This window comes from Rhamphochromis longiceps, linkage group LG5, assembly GCF_057381845.1.
Source record: "Rhamphochromis longiceps isolate RC_006_pf linkage group LG5, R_longiceps_female_GT1.1, whole genome shotgun sequence".
NCBI classification, from domain to species: Eukaryota; Metazoa; Chordata; class Actinopteri; order Cichliformes; family Cichlidae; genus Rhamphochromis; species Rhamphochromis longiceps.
The window spans coordinates 41,944,737-41,964,736 of record NC_140561.1 but is presented as its reverse complement, the minus strand read 5'-3'; the positions used below and the strand labels follow the sequence as shown (position 1 = coordinate 41,964,736).

The 20,000-nt window shown below is 48.5% G+C and overlaps 1 protein-coding gene across 1 annotated transcript in view; it reads right to left on the bottom strand.

Annotated features, from left to right (window-relative positions):
* grm7 (glutamate metabotropic receptor 7) overlaps positions 1-20,000 on the bottom strand; it is a 160,295-nt gene that overhangs the window by 46,322 nt on the left and 93,973 nt on the right. Inside the window, exons 4-5 of the mRNA XM_085407707.1 lie at positions 19,238-19,392; positions 8,307-8,444 (exon numbers count right to left, since the gene is read on the bottom strand). Of these exons, the coding sequence (XP_085263833.1) occupies positions 8,307-8,444; positions 19,238-19,392 (293 nt within the window). The remainder of the gene's footprint in view (positions 1-8,306; positions 8,445-19,237; positions 19,393-20,000) is intronic.

Below are 20,000 nucleotides of genomic sequence, written 5' to 3'. Positions count from 1 at the left end.
TTGGCACTGACACGTCTGCCTCCTTCATTTGGCTCCGCGTTTAAAGGACGCGTCTTTGTTTTTGAGGCGTCTCCGTCCTAGCTCGTCTGTCTTCATGCTTTTCTCTCTGTTTGAGGAGCTCAGATCTTTGGTCTCAGCCCAGAGCGACTCAGAGCGCTCGGCTCCGTCAGCTGACCAGCGAGGAGCTCGGGAGCAGCGGTGTTTGTACTTCTGTCTTTGTGCTGTTCAGGAAGAGGTGGCGAGGCCCAGGATGGCCAGAAGGCAGACGTACGGCAGCGAACAGCACGGCTTCCAGATAATGTGGTCACAGGCAGAGACTGACGGCGTCGTCCTATCTCTGCTCTTAAACCCTCCCGAGGCCCCGCCTCTCCAAACCTCCATATTTATCTGCCAGAGGCAAAGGGAGCCGAGCTCAATGTTATCTCATAAACAGGAGTCCCTCTCTGGACCACCTCACACCCCGGAGCTGCTGGCACAATCTTATCTGCACGGCAGCCTTCAGAGGCACCGCCGGCACAATGTTATCCTGCAGCTGTCCTCACCCCGGGCCGTTAGCCTTCAACCACCTGCCGCAGGAGACCCTGAACACATCACAACACGGAGGCTGTTAATGAGAGAGAGCCATTCAGGAGCTGTCCGGGACAAGAGCGACGCCAAAACATACGACAGGCTCCACATTTCACCCCAAAAACCATTCAAAGAAGAAAATCAGAGCCAGAGAGGCGCCTACAGTACCCATGATGCACCTGCACCCTGAACTGATGCCTGACAAAACCAAACATCTGTAACAGGGGAAAGTCAGGTCAGTGGTTAGTTCACTGTCTGCAGTGAAAGTGGGAAAGTCCAGTGTCTGTGGTTAGTTCACTGTCTGCAGTGAAAGTGGGAAAGTCCAGCGTCTGTGTTCGTTTCTCACTGCCTGTACTAAAAGCAGCACAGCTGAGTTGTGATCTAAAGTTGGACTGTAGTCATTTCTACAAGAGAAGAATCCTCCTCATCCAAAGGAGCTCTGTGACCTCAGGATGAAATCATATGAAGCAGATGTCACATTCATTTTCACGCTCTGTAATTCGCCTCCCTGCAGTTTGAGTAAGTGGGTTAATAACACAAATAATTGCCCTAGTTGTGGTAGCAACACCATGTTTGGAGGCACTTAAAAAAAACTGGTTCCCGGGAGGAAGCGTCCTGGTGTGCATCATCTCAGTTTTAAGAAGACATCAGTGAAAGAAGAAAACAGCCAAATGTGTCATTAAAGGAACTGTTTTAAAGGAGAGATTTCACAGTTAATGAGCGCTTCTGCAGCTCAGCTCAGCTTCTGTATCTCACTGCAATATTTATAACATAATAAAGCAACACACAGTTTAAAATTATGGGTGAAAATATCCTGTTTCTAAATAAATAAGTCAAGTCAAGTCAAGTCAACTTTAATTGTCAATTCTGCCACATGTACAGGACATACAGAGAATAGAAATTGCGTTACTCTCAAACCCTAGTGATTAAAAAATGCAAATAAAATAATTAAAAAGTAAAAATTTAAATAAATACAATACAATTTTACGTATAACAAAAAAAAAAGCTATGCAATATACAATATACAATATACAATATTCAAGTAAGGAGGCATAGTGGTGCAAAATAGGCAAATAGTGCAAATGGAGATTTAGTAGTATACGGTAAGAGATAGTGTAACAACAAAGTCTTATGAGGTAATGGCAGTCCAATGCTCCACAAAGTGACTGGAGCAGGCCAGTGAGTGCGTCAGAGAGTGAGTGTGTGTGTGTGTGTGACAGACAGATAAATGAGGAAAAACCTCCAAGATTAAATTTCCTCTTGATAAAAAAACCTCAATAATTCTTATATTTGCTGGAAAGTTATGAGGAGAAAAAATTATTCAATTTTTAGTAAAAAATTCATTTTTATGAAAGAGGAAAAATAGAGGACTGAGTTTTTTTACACAATAACTTCAGACTTTAATGTTTTTCTCGTGCTGTAATAAACTTTTGATTTATTTAATGTGGGACATAAAACGACTGCATGCAAGTTAAAAAGACAAAAGAGTCAACATGATTCATTACCAATGTGAATTATTAAAACTTCATTTTGTAATACAGCAAAAAACTTATGGACAATAAAAATGAAAAAAATAAATAAACACATTTTAAATGAGAGTAAAGAAACGAGATAAATAAAAATTTAAGTCGAATGTTTAATTCTACAACATGAAGGTAAAAAGTCAAAATGATCAGAACTTCGACTTTTGCTCTGAGATCAAATAATTAAAGCTGACGAGGAAATGATGGAAAACTTCATTTACAACAGATTCAGTCTCCGTGGATCTGATGGGTGCAGACTATAACCTGGAGCACCGCCATGTTTGTCCTGGATTCCTGGAATCCCGCTCCGTAAATTTGACCTCTTAATCTCCAACAGCTGCCAAGATGAACAAATTAAACGGCACAAAGTATCCTCTCATGACTCATTTCCTCCCCGCCGACATCGAGGCCATAAACGCCGTCGGTGTGACAAACGTCTGACTGTAAAGTGAGGAAACCTGCTGCTGCGTGTGGCAGCAGGACGACCGGCATGAGCGCTAATCAGCTCCTGTGTGATGCTCTCATACAGTCTGTGGATGCTGATGGATGGATATCCAAGCATCAGCTGATAACTTTATTCTTTATTTATTTATTTGTCACATGTAGTTATAGCTAGTACAACATACAGTGAAATGTTTTTCCTGGCTAAAAAATACTCCCCCCGACTGTGAGAAACATACTAGAAAAACTTTTACCTAAACTGTAATGATTTAAAAAACTATAAAAATATACATATTTACATAAGTACAAATGTATATATAATACTAAGTATACATAATACTAAGTGCAATAATCCTTTCTGTCATCGTTGTATTTTACTCAGTTGTATATAGTATTTGTATTTGTATTCTATTTTTATCTTATTGTATATTTATTTTATTTTATTCTACTGTATATAGTATTTTATTCTATTCTGTACAGTTGTGTACTGTATTTATTCTTATTGTATTCTAATTTTTGCCTCATAACTTTTGCACTGTCCACTTCCTGCTATGACAAAACAAATTTCCCAAGTGTGGGACTAATAAAGGTTATCTTATCTTATATAATATGATAAGATAAGATAAGGTTCAGGAAAGAAGAAAGTAAAGTGCGAATTATGTACTATGTGTGAGATTGTCCAGCATATTATCCGGTTTGCGTTTTTGGTTGAGGAGTCTCACTGTTTGTGGGTAAAAACTCCTCCTGAACCTTTCTGTTCTTGTTTTCAGGCTACAGAGGCGCGTTCCTGACCTCAGCAGCCTGAACAGTTTATGGGCGGGATGGCTGGAGTCCCTAGTGATCCTGATGGCCCGGGATCTGCACCTTTCAGCGTAGATGTCCTGCAGTGCTGGTAGAGGTGTTCCCATAGTGCGTTCAGCTGTGCGCACAACCCTCTGCAGGGCTTTCTGTTGCTGTACTGTGCAGTTCCCGTACCACACCATGATGTTGTTGCACAAAATGCTCTCAATGACACCAGTGTAGAATCTCCTCTGTATGATCTTGGAGATCTTAAACCTCTTTAGACGCCTCAGGTGATAGAGGCGCTGTCTGCCTTTACTAACAAGGAATTCCGTATGTGTGCTCCAAGTGAGGTCCTCGTTGATGTGGACACCGAGGTATTTGAAGTTGGAGACTCTCTCCACAGGGGTTCCATTGATCTGAATTGGGGTGTGAGTTTTCTCTCCTCTCTGTCTTCTAAAGTCGATCACCATCTCCTTTGTTTTGCTGATGTTCATGGAGAGGTGATTTGCCTCACACCACTTTGCTAGTCCATCCACCTCACTTTGGTAGGCCCTCTCGTCATTCCTGGAGATGAGTCCCACCACCACTGTGTCGTCAGCAAACTTCACAATGGAATTAGTGGGGTGTCTGGCCGTGCAGTCCGCGGTGTAGAGGGAGTAGAGAAGGGGGCTCAGTACACATCCCTGGGGAGCCCCTATGTTCAGTGAGAGTGTATGGGAGTACACATCCCCTATTCTCACTGACTGTGGCCTCGCGGTCAGGAAGCTATAAATCCACCTGCACAAAGATGTACTGAATCCCAGATCTTGGAGCTTACCCGAGAGGGTGTGGGGCACTATGGTGTTGAATGCTGAGCTGTAATCTATGAACAGCATTCTCACATAATTTCCACATCCCTCATCTAGATGGCTCAGTGTGGTATGCAGGACCTGTGCTACAGCGTCTCCGGTAGATCTATTTGTCCGATATGCAAACTGCAGTGAGTCGAAGTCAGGAGGGAGGAAGGAACTGATGAAGGGTTTCATGAGCCTCTCAAAACACTTCATCACTACAGATGTTAGGGCTACTGGGCGATAATCATTTAGGCTGGCTGGGCGAGTGTTCTTCGGGATCGGAACAATCACTGATGTTTTAAAGCAGGTGGGGACTACCTGCTGGGCCAGAGAGGCATTGAAGATGCTGGTGAAAACTGTGGTCAGCTGATCTGCACATACTCTTAGCACACGTCCCGGTATGCTATCTGGTCCCGCTGCCTTCCTGCAGTTTGTTGCCCTCAGAGTTTTCCTCACCTCATGCTCAGAGAGTATCAGTGGTGCTGGTTCAGCAGCGGGAGCGGGTGCAGAGCTCTGAATTGCCGCCACAGCAGGCACCTCGAAACGCGCAAAAAAAACATTGAGGTCATCAGCTAATTCCGGTTTCATACATCTTACAGTGCTGGGTTTAATTATTGCTCCGCCCTCTCGTCCAAATATGTACATAAGGTCAATTCACCACGGCATCGACCGAACACGCTCATGTCAACGCTTCAAAACTAAACTGAGCTGCTGCCTGACAGAAGCCCCACCCACATGCTCTCAATCCGGTTGTTCAGTGATGACGCGACGAATCCTACTTCCGGGTCTAAAGTAGTCTGCGTTTAATATGGCTTTTGTGTTGTTAACATGTTTAATGTTTTGTATTTTCTTCTATTTGATCTCAAAAAGCTCCTAAAACAGTCAGTGATCACTGCTGACCTCCCTCGGCTTTTATTACCGCTAATCATTTATTTAAGCTCAGTTTTTAAAACCTTAGGATGTAACTACAGCCCAGCCCATGCAGCAGTATATGAATGACTAACCTCGTATTGTGGATGGATTATCTCAGTTGTTCTCCTGGCTGAAGTTTGGTCCGTTTACAGCATCCTGCCATGCGATTACATTTGTTCCTGACCACCGAGAACACTCACGTCAACTTTTATCCAGTGGAAAAAAGTTAGCTTGTTTATATTATGCTAACATAGCTGTGTCGCTAGCGGTCACGTAGCACATCATTATATAGCAGCTAGCCAAACTTCAGTAACCCTACAAACGTCCCTGCTGTTTAGTTTTCTGTCTTCATTTATGCTGGAAGTGATAGCAGAGCTGTACGTTTGAATTTGTTTCCAAAACCCCGCAGTCAGGACATGCTATATTGTATTTAGATAGAAGCTAGCGAGCTAACTCCCTGCTAACTTCTAACTCCGTTAAATGTCATAAATTCCGTTTTCATGGATGCCTGGATGTTAAACTCAATTGTTACACCTGGTAGAGCAGAACGCTGATCATTTTATTAAAGATGAAAGACTTTAGACAGTTTTTCAACTCTCAGTAATGCCATAGTGATCGTTTGATATATGGACCTGCAGCGGAGCTTAGGTCCAGACACGGCTAGTGATGTCAGACTTAACGACAGGATACCTGCAGTTTGGAGGAACAGCCAAACTAAAGGGGGTGGAGCTAAAACAGCTCGTTTCAGACAGAGGAAGAAGTGAGGAGCTGCATCGGGGGTCAGTGTCACATAAAGAAGGATTATTTCCAGCTGTGAGTCATGCAAAGCTGCTCTGGACGAGAACTCACACACACAGACAGACAGACTCACACACACACACACAGACAGACAGACTCACACACACACACACAGACAGACAGACTCACACACACACACACACACACACACAGACAGACAGACAGACAGACTCACACTCACACACACACAGACAGACAGACACACAGACAGACAGACTCACACTCACACACACACACACAGACACACAGACAGACAGACAGACTCACACACACACACACAGACAGACAGACAGACAGACAGACTCACACACACACACACACACACACACACACAGACAGACAGACAGACTCACACTCACACACACACAGACAGACAGACAGACAGACAGACTCACACACACACACACACACACACACACCAGCAGCTCGTCCTCTCTGACGTGGTCACATACAGGAAGTGACGCTCCCGTGTTGGTGTAGTGTTCCTGTCGGAGTCATGTGACAGGAGTGGACGGTCTCGGCCGGGAGGCGGTCCCCGCCTGCGAGCGGAGGTTCGGTTCTGGAGCTGATCCGAGCGCGTGTGACAGTCAGTGTGGCGGCGAGCAGCAGATTAAGTGAACGTTCGTCTGTGAGTGTTTGTGTAGTTCTTTAAATATCAGCCGAGCAGAGCGGGAAATGAAACAGGAACGCAACGAGGCGGAGAGGGGAAGAAAAGTAAGTCAGACAAGATAATGTGTTCTCCCGAGGCTGCGATCAATACGCCTAATAGAACGGGTTCATTAGCGTTCAGGGCCTGCTCGCACCATCATACCGGGTCACTGTCGGCGAGGCGTTATCGATCGTGGTCCAGAGCGGCTCCTGAGGTGCTGGTTAACATTGCAGACGCAGCAAAGCTTCCCCAGAGAAAAGCTACGAGTCGATGAGCGACAGAGTTCCTCAGATTAAGGAGTCCAATCACGGCACGGCCCAGTAGCGAGACACGCCCAGGCGGTTCCCGAGGTACGCAGCGTTAGCCTTGATGTCGGTGGGTCTCTTCACTCGTCTTACTCCTGCTTTCATCTACCGCATCGCCCCGGCTCTCTGATCTCTGCACACCTTTACCTTCATGTACGCCACAACCACGTCTCCACAGAGCGCCACGCCGATCCCTCACGCCGCCACCTCACCTGGGCCACAGTGAGCCCTACATACTGTTTACTTGAATTATCCAAATCTATGTGCTACATGTATATAGTGCCAGGTCCTCCTGCAGTCACCATCCATCCTTATTCCAACACCCTCACACGTATAAATGTGTGCGTGCACATGCTCCAAGCTTCATCAGACTACAGTGTGTTTGCACCAGGACCTGCACAGGTGTGAGAGGCTGTGCTGTAGCACTTTACTGCTGCGGTTCCCTCTGACGTCTGTGTTTAGACATGTAGACGGACCGTCGCTCTCAGAGTCGCGCAGGACGAGGGAAAGCGTTTTTAAACCTGCCGTTTCCTGAATGATCTGCAGGAGGAGCTGAAAGTGTCAGAGCTGGTTATGACGGAGCGGCGTGGGTCAGAGTGGCGGCTGTAGTCGTGACGGCTCGATGTGTTTGTTGTGTTTTCATTTCTGCGTCAAACACAGATTCGGCGAGACGTTTACCTGGATGTCAAGTTCATCACATCACATATGACCTTAAAAATCATCACAGATTAAAAGAAGCCGATTAAAGAAATCAAGCATGAGTGTCACAAACACACTGCTCAATGAAACACAACCAGTGGAACAAGAGCAGGAGGCTTACAGGTCTGACCACAGAACCAGACTCAGCAGCATTCCGGTGCCCCGTACGCCGTGGGAACGCTGTGGGAACGCCGGCTTTAACGTTCCAAAACAAGCATGACCTAACCTTCCAGAGATTGCCAGCTACGAAATAACCACCTACTGACCAATCAGATCTGTGGAAAATAACACAAACCCAGGAACGTTCGCTGTCTGTCCCGTGAATGACTCGGATACTCTGACGATCTGCTGCGTGAGGCTGATTCTCCAGCTTTACCTCGAAGCTCTCACCATCAGCCAGCGCTCTGCTTCAGTTCTTCCACCCAAAGCCGGAACGCAAAACGAGGAGTAACTCTCAGATCTGCTTCATTAGTCGTGCTTTCTGTTCTAAAATCAGACACGTGGTGGGATCAACCCCACGTGGGAGCTTTGTAAAACGAGTGGGCGAGTCATTTTCACAACAATTGTACACGGCGTTAGAAATAAAAATCAGCGGGTAGCTAAACCCAGCATCTGTGACCGTGCGGTGACGGATGAGGGTCCAGACCTGCTGTCGCACAGAAGAAGTGAAAATGGAGCCTCCAACAAACAAACGAGTAATGGAGACTCGCTGCTCTCCACCTGTCCCGGATGGGCGTGGCTTCCTTTATTCTGTATCCACACACACCTGCAGTAAACAAACGGCGCCAGCGCTCACCTGTGCACTTCCTGCTGCTCTCGTCCTTCTTGGAGGAGCTCATCAGTTTGCAGTTGAAGTTCTCCTCCCAGTACTCGGCAAACCACACGTTCCTCCTGTTGTTCTCCAGAGTCCGCGAAGTGAAGTAGGCATCGAACCCTGAAAGACATCCGGCAGCAGGTCGGAAAACAAAACAGAGGTTGATTCATTAGGCGGCGACAGCCCGGAGCACTCGAGCACGAAGACTCAAAGCAAACAGGACGTGTTTCCTAATGTATGTGAGTGTTTATCTGCTCATCTGTGCTGCATTTTAATCAGGCCTTTATGTAATCCATCTAAAGTGCTGTCAGAGGGGAGTTCTTCAGGAAACACTTCATTCTGCTGCTGTCGAAGAAAACAACAGGAACAACTCGACAGCTCAGGATGGAGCTAATGTAGATAAAGAAAGTACCCGTCAAAGATTCTTTCCACAACTTCCTGCCAGTTTAAAGAGCTCACAACGTTGTGTAACGCTGCCCGAACACACGCCAAGACCGCAGCAACAACAAAACCCTCACATATGGTAATAACATTCCTGGCAGGAAAGGGAATTCCACCGGGATGAATAGAAACGGAGCTGCGGATCACCAGAAATAGCTCCAACCGTGTAACCTTTGCACAAATCACAAAGGCCCCGAGAGCCGAGGAGGGTGGTGCGTAGGTTTCTAATCGCATAAGCAAATTAAGAGATTATCACTGAAAAACAAGAAACGGGTCAAAAACAGAATTTTATTCATATACTGACAAAATAATCCGAATAACAACCACCTGACATCACAACAGGTGCTGTGACAGGAAGCTGGCAGCACGTTTATCATCCATGCGTGCGACCTGTTCGTGCATCTGCTGCTGGAATTCTTCCGATGAGAGCGCGCCACAACAACACACAACAACACACAACAACACAACGTGGGCAGGTGCGGAGTGCACTCCACGCTCCTGGAGGCTGAGAGGGCGTGGCACTGACCACGTGCACCGAAGGCGGCGACATGTCGCTAACCATCGCTAGCCGTGAGCCAAGCGGAGGAGAAACGGGATAACGCATACACAGGCACCTTCAAAGTAAAAGCTGTTCATCGATGCTTCAACAATACATTTCAAAAGGTGCAACACTTACTTTGAAGGCAAAGCTTTTTTTAGCACCCGTGTTTTTAGTTTCTCGACTGAGTGAACAGCTGCTGCGTGTTTGCAGACAAGCTGGCGTTTCCTGTGACGCATGCATGCTAACACTAAGATATGCAACGGGGTAAAACGTCTGCAGACCAGTGGAGTCAGATTTCATTCGTCTCTCTGCTGGTGGCTTTGTCTCCACCGCTCACAGCCCGACAATCACCGGAAACGGAGTCATAAGGAGACGAGTCCTTTATCTAAAAAAGTGCACTTAATCATCTCCTGCTTCCCATAAGAGCCGCCTTCACTCCGTGCTCGCCGTCCGTCACCCATACCGCTCAGACGTCCTTGGCAGGTGACGCATTCATTGTAATAATTCCTGACAGCCTGGGATTAGGGTCGTGACCTCTGCAGGTCTGTGAGGCCATCCTGACACAATCAGAATCAGACTTACACATTAGTCATTACAAAGATGTATTTGAAATAATATTAAAATGAAAACATTAAACATAAATATATAAAACATAAGTATTTACAGAGACTTACAGTGGAAGAGCCTCAGGGAGGAGGAGAAACATTGTTTCTGCTGCTGCCTCGTCAGAAAACTACTGACTGCTAGAATAAAGGGCTTTGGCTGGACCCGCCCCTTTGACCTAGGTCAGAGCATCACGTCACCAGGCTCCTGATTGGTTGTTGTGGTGTGACTTGGTGCTGGGAGTTCAGATTTTTCCAACTCGAGCGGTAGACGCGATAAGCGCAAATGCACAAAATGCAACACAAAAACTGCAGCGCGTATTTTACTTCGCGCTTCAAACGTGTCAGTCGCGCTACTTGGTCGCGCGGATCAGGCAGAAAAGCGTTTTCGCGACGCAGATCTGCTTCTGAGGTTTCGCTTCGTCGCGCTCCTCCATTGACATGTAAACCTGACGCTCTGGTCGCGTTCGGTGTGAATGCACCGTGACACTGTATCTGCGCCATACCGTCCCCATGCCTGCTCGTTTCTGCATGACTGCAGCAGTTCGTGGTTTCACACATCATGTGACTGTTTCGGCAGATAACGAAAGTAAACACACCTGAGCCAGGTGATCGGAGCTCGGCTCTCTGGGATCAGTTGTACGTTTTGGTTTCATATTTTTGGCCACTAGGGGTCGCCGAACACGAGCGTGCCTGCACAGAGCGTCCAGGAAAGCGAGTTTTTCTCCCGTGGGCCTGGATGTGGACGCGCTCTCTGCAGCTCTGCAGACGTCCAGCATCAGTCAGTGAAATCACTTGAAGTCCTGCGTCTGCACACTGTGACAGATGGAGGATTTTCTCCTCGCTGCGACTGAAGCTTTGAGCCTGGAAGCTCAAAGTAGGACAGCTGTGATGGCGACTCTCAGGGTATCTGACTGACAGGCACTTGGAGTCTCTGCGAGCTGCAGAGGGACAGCTGTGCCGTCTATTTCAAGAAGTCTGCTTTTCCATTGTTGAAACGATGAATAATGAATGTAAACAGAAAGGATTCAGAAGTTTGTGCTTCAAATAAGAAACTGAGAAGCAAAACAGGAAATGAGGAGATGCTGGAGGCGGGATTTACTGGTGAGAGGAGAGATGTTAACAGAAGCTGCCTGAGAATTCGCCTGATTTTGCTTCAGTCCGTCAGTCTGACAGCAGCACCGCTGTGTCGGACACACGGGGAGACGCTTCAGAGATTTGTTGTTGTTGCTCTTGTTCAGATTTTCTGGGTCACAGACTTCACTGACAGCTCGATGTACGGCGTGTCCGGCCGCGTGACGCGTCATCCCACCGATTTACAGTCGCTGGCGTGACTGAGTCACGCTGCTTTTTCCTTTTTTATGGCTCGTTTTGTTTTTGACATCGAAACAAAGCAGCACTCAGACCCTCAAACACACGTCGCTGTAACAGAGACGCTGATGCGGCGCTTATGAAATCAAGGAAAAATCAGATAAATGCTCCCTCAAACGCATCATTAGACTCAGACTTTCTCCCTCGCCACGTCTGCCTCGTGTGCTCGGCAGGTCGGGCAGATGTTTTCTGGGAGTTTGTTTCTGGAAACCGGAAAGAGCGAGGAGTGCAGCGAGCGGCTAACACATGCACATTTATGCCATATTTTAACATCAGTTTGCTCAGCAGTTCTCCAGCACGGGCCTGAGAGCGGGTTAATGAGCAGCCTGTATGCATGCTGCAGGCGGTGGTCTCCACACACCAGGGGGCGCTGCTGCACACAGGGGTCCGGCTGAAGCTCATTTAAATGTATGAGAAACTGCAGGAGCTCATTTGTGCCGCGCACTCGGTAAACAGCTCCAGGTCAGCGTTTCTTTCCTGAGTTTTGGACTTTTTGGATAATTTTATCAAACGATGTGAAGCAGCCTGCAGCAGACACACGGGCGTTTGTTACCCGACCTGGACGTCTTCTCCTGGTACGACCGAGTCACGTTCAGGCTAAAGGCACCTGTGCAGGTAAAGCAGCAGCAAAACTCTCGGATCTGAAAAACCAAGCTCCAAAACCTGCAGCTCACCTAAAAGGTGAGTCAGGTGAGACTTCCTGAGCCCTAGTGGACATTAGAGGAACTGCAGCTTTGGTGTTTCAGCGCTGCTTCGTGTTTAAACGAGACGCTCAACTACGCCGCTTATAACGGGATCACTGTTGCTGACAGTCCTGCGCTGCTGCGCTTCCTCTCAGGCGTCACGTAGCAACAGCACATGCAGGAGAGCCAGGAGGGAGTCTGACTCGCTGCTGCGGAGCCATCGATTGGACAACATCGAGCCGGACTGTGTCCACTGCACACGCTCACTCTCTGCCACACAAATAAAACAGCTTTTTAACCACGCCCTCTGACTCCTCCAGTGCGCTCACCTGCCACGAGGCACAAGGATCAGCAGGAACCCCGTCGGCCTGAACACTTCGGTGTGTCACACCTGTCCTCTCGTAGGTAAAACCACACGAGGCGGCCATCAGCGTGTGCGTGCGGCTCAGACGGTGTCACTCCAGGAGGCGGAGCCTGCTGCTGATCTCGGACCATGGACAGGTGCATCTTTGTATTCTGGATGTTACTTAGTCAGCAGGCTGGTTCCTGCCATTTTTTATCTACAGTCTGTGGTCATTTGGATCAGTTTCCATGAATATTGAACGTCACGCACTCGCCGTGTGTGAACTGCAGTCTGTGTTTTCTGCTGCCCTTCCTCTTTAACCCGTCCAGCTTCCTTTCTTCCTCACACACTGATGGATGCCGACGCCGCTTTATGAAAATTTTCCGAGCATGTATTTCTTGTGCAGGAGCAAAGACGTGAACGCTTTAACCCTCGACATCCGACCAGGAGGTCTGAACTGAGAGGCTTCTGTCATACTCCAGGCAGGCGGTCTGTGGACACCCGGTCGGAACAACCCAGAAACTATCGTAACGGCCATCGAACCGCGTCCTTGTTACATGCTGAGGAGCTTCACTGGGTACAGCGAGGTCACGAAACGTCGTCTTTATGGGGAAAGTTCAGACTGAAACTAAAGAAGCTGATCAGGTGTGAAAAGAAACGAGGGCTGAGACACAGGAAGACAAAGCTACGGAGAAGTCAATCAAAGAGCAAGAGAGGACGAACTCAAACAGAACTCCACACAGGAAGTAACCTTCAAAATAAAACAGGGACATAAAAGCAAAGCAGAAACCAATACAGACTAACACTGACTTCATAATTAAGTAGAGATGACATTTGAAATTATTTGCTTTTAACCTCAAATACGCAGATTTTGGAGTTTGGATCAAGGCCTGAAAAGAGAACCAAAACCTGACGCATGAAGAAAGAAAAAGATCAGAAAACTCAGAGAAGTCTCTGCAGCGGAGCCACGACGCTGCAAGGAAACCAGGTCCTGTGGGGGAGTTAGACACGTGTCAGGATTCAACGGCATCTAACAGGAGGGAAGACGGATGCTGGGAAACAAGCCAGACCCCCCAAACGATGAAGGCCGAAGGACCTGAGACAATAACTACAAACACAGCAGTTAATGGCGCCTGTCAGACGCTGCTGAGGGCAGCACAATAACACCGCAAGACGCAAAACCAGAGAAAAACAATCACACAAAGAGCTAAACTTCACAATAAAACAGGAAGTGAAGCCAGAGGGAAGAAACTCTGAGACGATAAAGGGATGCAGAGAAGTAAAAATCCATAAATCCATATTCAGAAAAACACACAGAACAGGAAGTTCCAACCCCGCCTCTGAGCCCAAGCTCACTGACCAATCAGGAGCTGGGATTCTGACGCTGTGTCCTCCGGGCTCGCTGTCAGCTCACAAAATTCTCTCAGCTGAAACATCTTCGTCTTTGTGTGTCTGGTTAAACGACGTCAGCGTGTGGTATTTGTAGTATTTGGTGCTCCGCAGAGGCTCGGTGCTGATGCGCACGCCTCCCTGCAGCAGCGTGCATTTCTTCTCTGGGCTCAGTCTTCTGTAATCTCACACGAACAACAACAAGTGTGCTGTTAGTGCACAAAATCATCCAGAAAGCACAAAGAAGACAAACAAGCCGAGGCCACGTGGGGCCACAGCTCCCTCTGCAGCCAAGCTCCAGCTCTAATGGCCTAAATGAAAACAGGGTGCCAGCGGCTTGAGTCGCAGCCAAAACCGCTGCCGGGGCAACAGAGAAATGACAATTAGCGCCCTTACTTAGCCGCGCCTCGAGTGGGAAAAACAATTGGAAAAAGTAGTTTAATGCCCTTATTTAAGATAAGACTAATCCTTAATGTGAAAGGAAAGCAGCGGCGTGAGAGGTGGAGGGCAGAGCACACGGCACAACCAGACTGACTGCAGGCGTCAGTGGAGCTGCTTTCAACAACAAGAGGCTCCATCCACCAAATCCTCCATGAAGCAGGTGGATTTGTGGGTTGGGACAATTACAGCCTGACTGCGAGACACGGCCTGGTTTCCACATCCTCGGTGGGAAGCTGCTGACCGCTGCTCCAGTGTTTCCCATCAGATCCAGTAAAACAAAGTAGCAGCTGAACTGACTTTCATTTCAGTGTTGGTGGGACGAAATCATGATGAGCAGCATCCAGACGAGCATTTGCAATAATGCATGTCTTAGCACATGCATATCCATGTGCAACACAGATAATAACGTTCATTCAAAAGGTGGATATTTTCTCTAAATGCAGCAGGCGGGTGGTGTGGTGGGTGGAGAGACTGGAGACGAACGTTGGTGTGAAGCAGGAGAAAGGATGCTTAGCCTGATCAGTGTCAGCGGCTAAACGTCTCCTCCTCCCATCTCTTTGCCGTTTGTCAGATTAGTGTTTCGTCTGCGAGCAAAGCCGCAGGAATGGGCTGTGACGGGCTGCCACAGAGCATCCCGCTGACTGAGGAGTCCAGGAAACAGACACGGAGGCAGCGCAGCCACAGACTCGGCCTGCAGTGGGACCAGTCCCTGCAGAGTCAGGCTGTGCTGTCCTGGGCTCAACCCACTCACATTATAGTTCCTGCTTAATCTCAACAGCGTGCAGTGCAGTCAGGATCACCTAATATGGATATAATAACTTTTAGCATGCACATGAGTTATTTCTGTAGGAACAGAGGAGCTCTTGTCAGTGCTGGTGATGCTGTGGTCGGGTTCTCAGTTGTTGCACGTTTCTGCTGCACCGTCTTTGTTTTTTTGCAGCTTTTGCACACTTGCACACGTCCTGTGTTATTGTCTGTCATAGCACCGCGGGCTCGCTTCACTGTGTACTGTACCACTGGCTTGACTTGATTTTTCTGGATGTTTGATATCTTCCCAGAAAACGAGATCTTGGATAGAAGAGTGAGTTTGCTTCTGAGGGAGGCTGGCCTCTCCTTTAGAGAGGGCGAGAGGTGCTCAGAGAAGAGCTGCTGCTCCTCCACATCAAAGGGAGGCTGTGAAGGTGTTTCAGGCGTCTGATTAGGACCTCTAATAATGAGGCGTCCCAGGTATCTCTAAAATAAGATCGCCGTCTCTAAACACTAAAAACCATGCACGTAACAGCTCAGCCATGATGACCCTCGGAGACTAAAATCTGTTGTAAAGTGCATCGTCACAGCTCTTTTACTTCGTGTTCTGTGTTAGTTACTTCATCTTTGCAGTATCGATTGATCAAATATTACACCTGCCTCTGTTTTCAATTCAATTTTATTTATATAGCGCCAAATCACAACAAAAGCGCCATTTGTGTGACGCTGCGCTCGCAGTTATTTCCTGCGTTTGGCGGTGTGAGGGAGGACATCCGTCTTGGCGGATGCTGATCATGTTTTAAACATGGAGTCAGATTAAAATCCGCATCCTCCCATCTCTGGTGCACACATGGGCACGCTGGAGCCGGCAGCTCTTCAAACAAAGAGGCTGGAGCTGGAGAGCAGTGGGAGGGTGGAGGAGGTGGAGGAGTTGGAGGGAGGCTCCTCGCTGCTTCATTTCCTCTCTTGCAGTTAGACCTCTGTCTCCTGGACTGCACAGAGCTGCTTCATGCCTCCTCGGTTCAGTGACTCCCTGAAGCCTCCGTTTCCTGTCCGTGACTCCGCCTCCCTGCTGAGATCCAGACATCCAAGTGACGGTCTGGTGGCAAACAGGCCCAATTGTCAGTTCACAGCAATAAGAACTGAACTTTACCTGTTCAGGTGGGAAACACTGAATGCGTCACCTGCAGGTTTTTGCAGACTCGGCGGCTTGGCCAGTTTTCCAGTGTGACATTAAAAGGCTCAGATTTGTGGATTAGAAGCTGTAACTGAGTTTGGGAAGTGGATCCATCCCGGCTGGAGACTGCAGACTCAGCAGGCATCTTCTGTCACGGGGAAACTTCACAGCCTGCAGCTTAATTCTACCCCATCTTCAACTTTCTCTTCTGCTTCGCCTTTGTTCCCGACGTGTTTTCACTAAAACCTTTTCTTCTCCACACCCCCCCTCTGTCTCGCTTCCTCTCTTGGGTTCAGTCTCAGCAATTATCGGGCACAGTAAGCAGGGCTGCGTTCAGGCTCGCAGCGCCACGTTTCACATGAAAATAGCTGGATTTATTTTCTCAGACCTGAAAAGACAATAAATCAAAGCCAAGCTGACCTCCTCCGTCCGGGATCCGAAACACAGACTTGGCTGCAGATTTGAAATGAGGTCTTGATTTATTCATAATCAGCCTCAGTGTCTTTAACATGTATGCGATATCAGCCGGTGTGACAGGGAAGGCCGCAGAGGGAGAGCGTGCGCAGCAAAGCGATGTCTGCATAAATGAGGACGGCTCCTGTCACTGCACACATTTGTCTGGACAAGTCTATAAGTCGGACAGAGGCCTGCGTTAAAATCAGACGTAACCTATCAGAGCGCAGAAACAGGAACAAGCACGCCGCTACTTAAATGTTTCAGTCGCTCACAGACGGCAGGAAACCGTGTTTGTTCCACCTGGATGAGCCGAGGACAGACGGGCAGCGACGCCATGATCTACACGTCTGTGCAGCTGGACCTGAAGCAGCATCAACGCGTCCAACTGAGACGCCCAGACCTCCCTCTCCTCAGCACCTCCTGCATCTCCCTGCAGCCGTCTCCTTCAATGCAGAGGAGCAGCATCTACTCTAAACTCCCCCTGAGTGACGGCGCTCCTCACACTGAGGCGTTATTCACGGGCCGCAGGTGAGGGCAGGCGTGCCGATCAGTAAGTCGACGCTCACCAGTGTGCAGGTGGGATCAGATGACCCCATCTGTTCCCGACCCTCAGACACGTGGACTCTTCCACTTGAGGCAGAAACTCATCGGTGACCCAGAAACCAGCCTTTTCCAGCCGAGAGCCGCCGCCGCCTCAGCCGATTCCCACTCAGCTGCGAGCCAGCCACGAGTTGGAGGTCAGCGCTCGATGAAACCAGGATTGAATCATCCGCAAAAAACAAAGACAAGAGGTCAGTGAAGCGTGCGCCCTCTGCCGCCTGGCTGCTCCGAGAGCTCTGCACCTCAACGCCCTGCCGGGACCTTAGTGCCCGACTTACTGTCTGCCAGCGCGAGCCCTCACAAAAGCACCGATTCTGACGGAGCCCCGGATAACCCGGAGAGGGTGAACACGTCACCGTCCATCCATGCACGCTGGCCTGCATGCCTCCGTTTGGAGTTAATGTCGCAGTATAACAATGAAGCCAGCTCTGAGACCTGTAGAAGGACTTTGAGAGTCATAATCTCCGGAGTTTGAGTATTGTTGGTGAGGCTGAGTCATCCTCAGAGCTCAGCCCGAACACACAGGCTCAGCGGGTGATGTAAACGCTGCTCTCAGAGCACACTTCACAGGCAGCCGCTGATGAGGTTTGTGCAGAAGGTTAATCTGGCTGTGACTCTCATCATAAAGCTAAATTTCTCCCCATCACCCCATCTCTTCCTGCTCCTCGCGGCGTGCCCTCTGGTGTAATGGGTCTGATGCCCTTAAACCTGACTCACCCCGCCCCTCGTTACGCTGCAGTGCTCTCTGCGAGTGCCTTTATGCTCAGAAAACCCCCATTTCCATAAATCAGTCATCAGAGCGCAGAATTTATGAGCGCAGCACCTCCCGTCAGATCCGAGGTGACAGCCCGAGTCTGCCCGGCTCGTGTTTGGCAGCAGAAAAAAGGTCAGAGCGACGTTACGCGAGCAGGAACGCTGCTTCCGTTCGCCTCCTGACAGAAGTATTAGTGCAGCGAGAACAAAAGAACAAAGAGCTCAGGCTTTATTTGAAGTCAGAGCGTTGAAGTGGCACAACAACCCGCCGCCGTATATCCCCGTCACCATCTGTGTTTGACACGACAGCCGCGCTCGCCGCCGTCTGTAGTTACGACGCGCGCTGTAATCTAAACGCTGTCATCAGCGCCAATGAGGAGGTCGGCCGCGGTCTCGTTACGTTTCCTCTGATCTGCGGTTTCAGCGTCGTTACGATGGCGGCGCTTCTCTGCGTGTCACACCTCTGAAGAGAGTTCAGAAAAACACTCTGACACAAAGGAAGAGGTCGGGATTTTCAAAATAAGTTCGCTTTGTGACCTGCGAGTCACAGAAACACAAACATGTTTTAGTTTTGACTCAGTGACACTAATTATATCTCAAACAAACCGTCTGCTTAAAGGTTTCATTCAGCTTTAATTAATCAAACTGTGGAGAGTAAAAGCAAACGTGTCCTTGGATAAGCTGTTTAAGGTTAACTGTGAGCGGCGTGTCCGTGTACATCAAACCTGAGACTTTTTATTAGCGTCTCAAACTGACAGAATAAAACAATTCAAACTGCGACAGAGTAACTACAGCCAGCCTCAGCCGACTCCTGCAGACGGCGACTTTATTGGGCTTAAAAAAGATCATCACTGTGACATCAGAGGAAATACAGGAAGTGAAATCATTTTTATGCCAACACAACACATTTGAAACTTTCTATAAATTCAAAAGCATGAACGTCTTTGGACTGCAGCTCTGCATCAACACGTTTGTCGTCATGTCTTTAAAATCATTACAGAGAACGTTTTCACGACTTTCAGGCCGCAGTGAAACTTTATTCGTCTGACAGGAAGTAAGAGCAGCAGAGGTCTTTAGTAAAGCTCTCCGTGCTGATAGAAGCAGAATAATGACGACAAAATAATAATCATCAAAAGAGTCCTGAGCGATCTGGTGTCACTGCAAACCCAGTGAGACTGCGAGCGTTCCCGACGCGATTGAGTTTTCTGAAGTTCTGCTTATTCAGGCAGACGTGGAGGAAAAAGAGCGAGCGGCGAGGACAGAAAACCAAGTTCTCCTTTCCTTCATGTAGCAGCGAGCTGATGAACTTTACACTCACATATTCTCATAAAGACGAGCAACGTGAAACCATAAGCGGCGACGGACTTACCGCTGATGGTGGCCCTCTTCGGCAGGATAGTGATGGCTCCCACCGCGGCGTCCTCCAGGTGCTGGATGGGACTGTTTTTGGCGCCCCAGCTGTCGGAGCCGATCCACAGGAAATGACCCACTTGGTCCGCTCGCTTACTGGCGTTCAGGATGCCCCTGCGTGAGAAAGCAGTCACAGACCCCACCCACACTTTAGCTTCCACATCAGTTTACCTGTCCTGGAGCAACAGGGTCACTAAAGAGCCTAACCTGTCGTTACCCACCAACCTGCTGCACCTACAGGACCTTATCTGATTAGTTCAGGCTTTCCTAAAGATGCTGAAGACTACGAGCTCCATCTGAGCAACTGATCAACGGAGACGCTGAGTCAGAGGTGGAGAGTGAGTGAAGAAGACTGTGGAAATGCAGGGGAACAGAAGTCTGCAGACACCAGAGTGTCTGACTGATGTCGAGTTTTCCTCAGCCTGATCTTAACCTCAGTATTTTATGGTGGGTACTCATGAACACGGCTCACGTCACGGGGCGGCAGTCTAATCTCCCGCCAGCTCATCGAGGAACACCGAGGCGTTCCCAAACCAGCCGAGAGATGTAACCTCTCCAGCGTGTCCCGGGTCAGCTGCAGGAGCTCCTCCCTCAGGGTCGTGCTCATTATCCCAAACATTTTTACTTCCTCTCAGTGGATGGAGGGTACGGCTGGAAGAGTCCTGATGTGCTGAGCATCCAATAAAAATCCATCTGAATACATTAAATATAGCAAAGGAAAA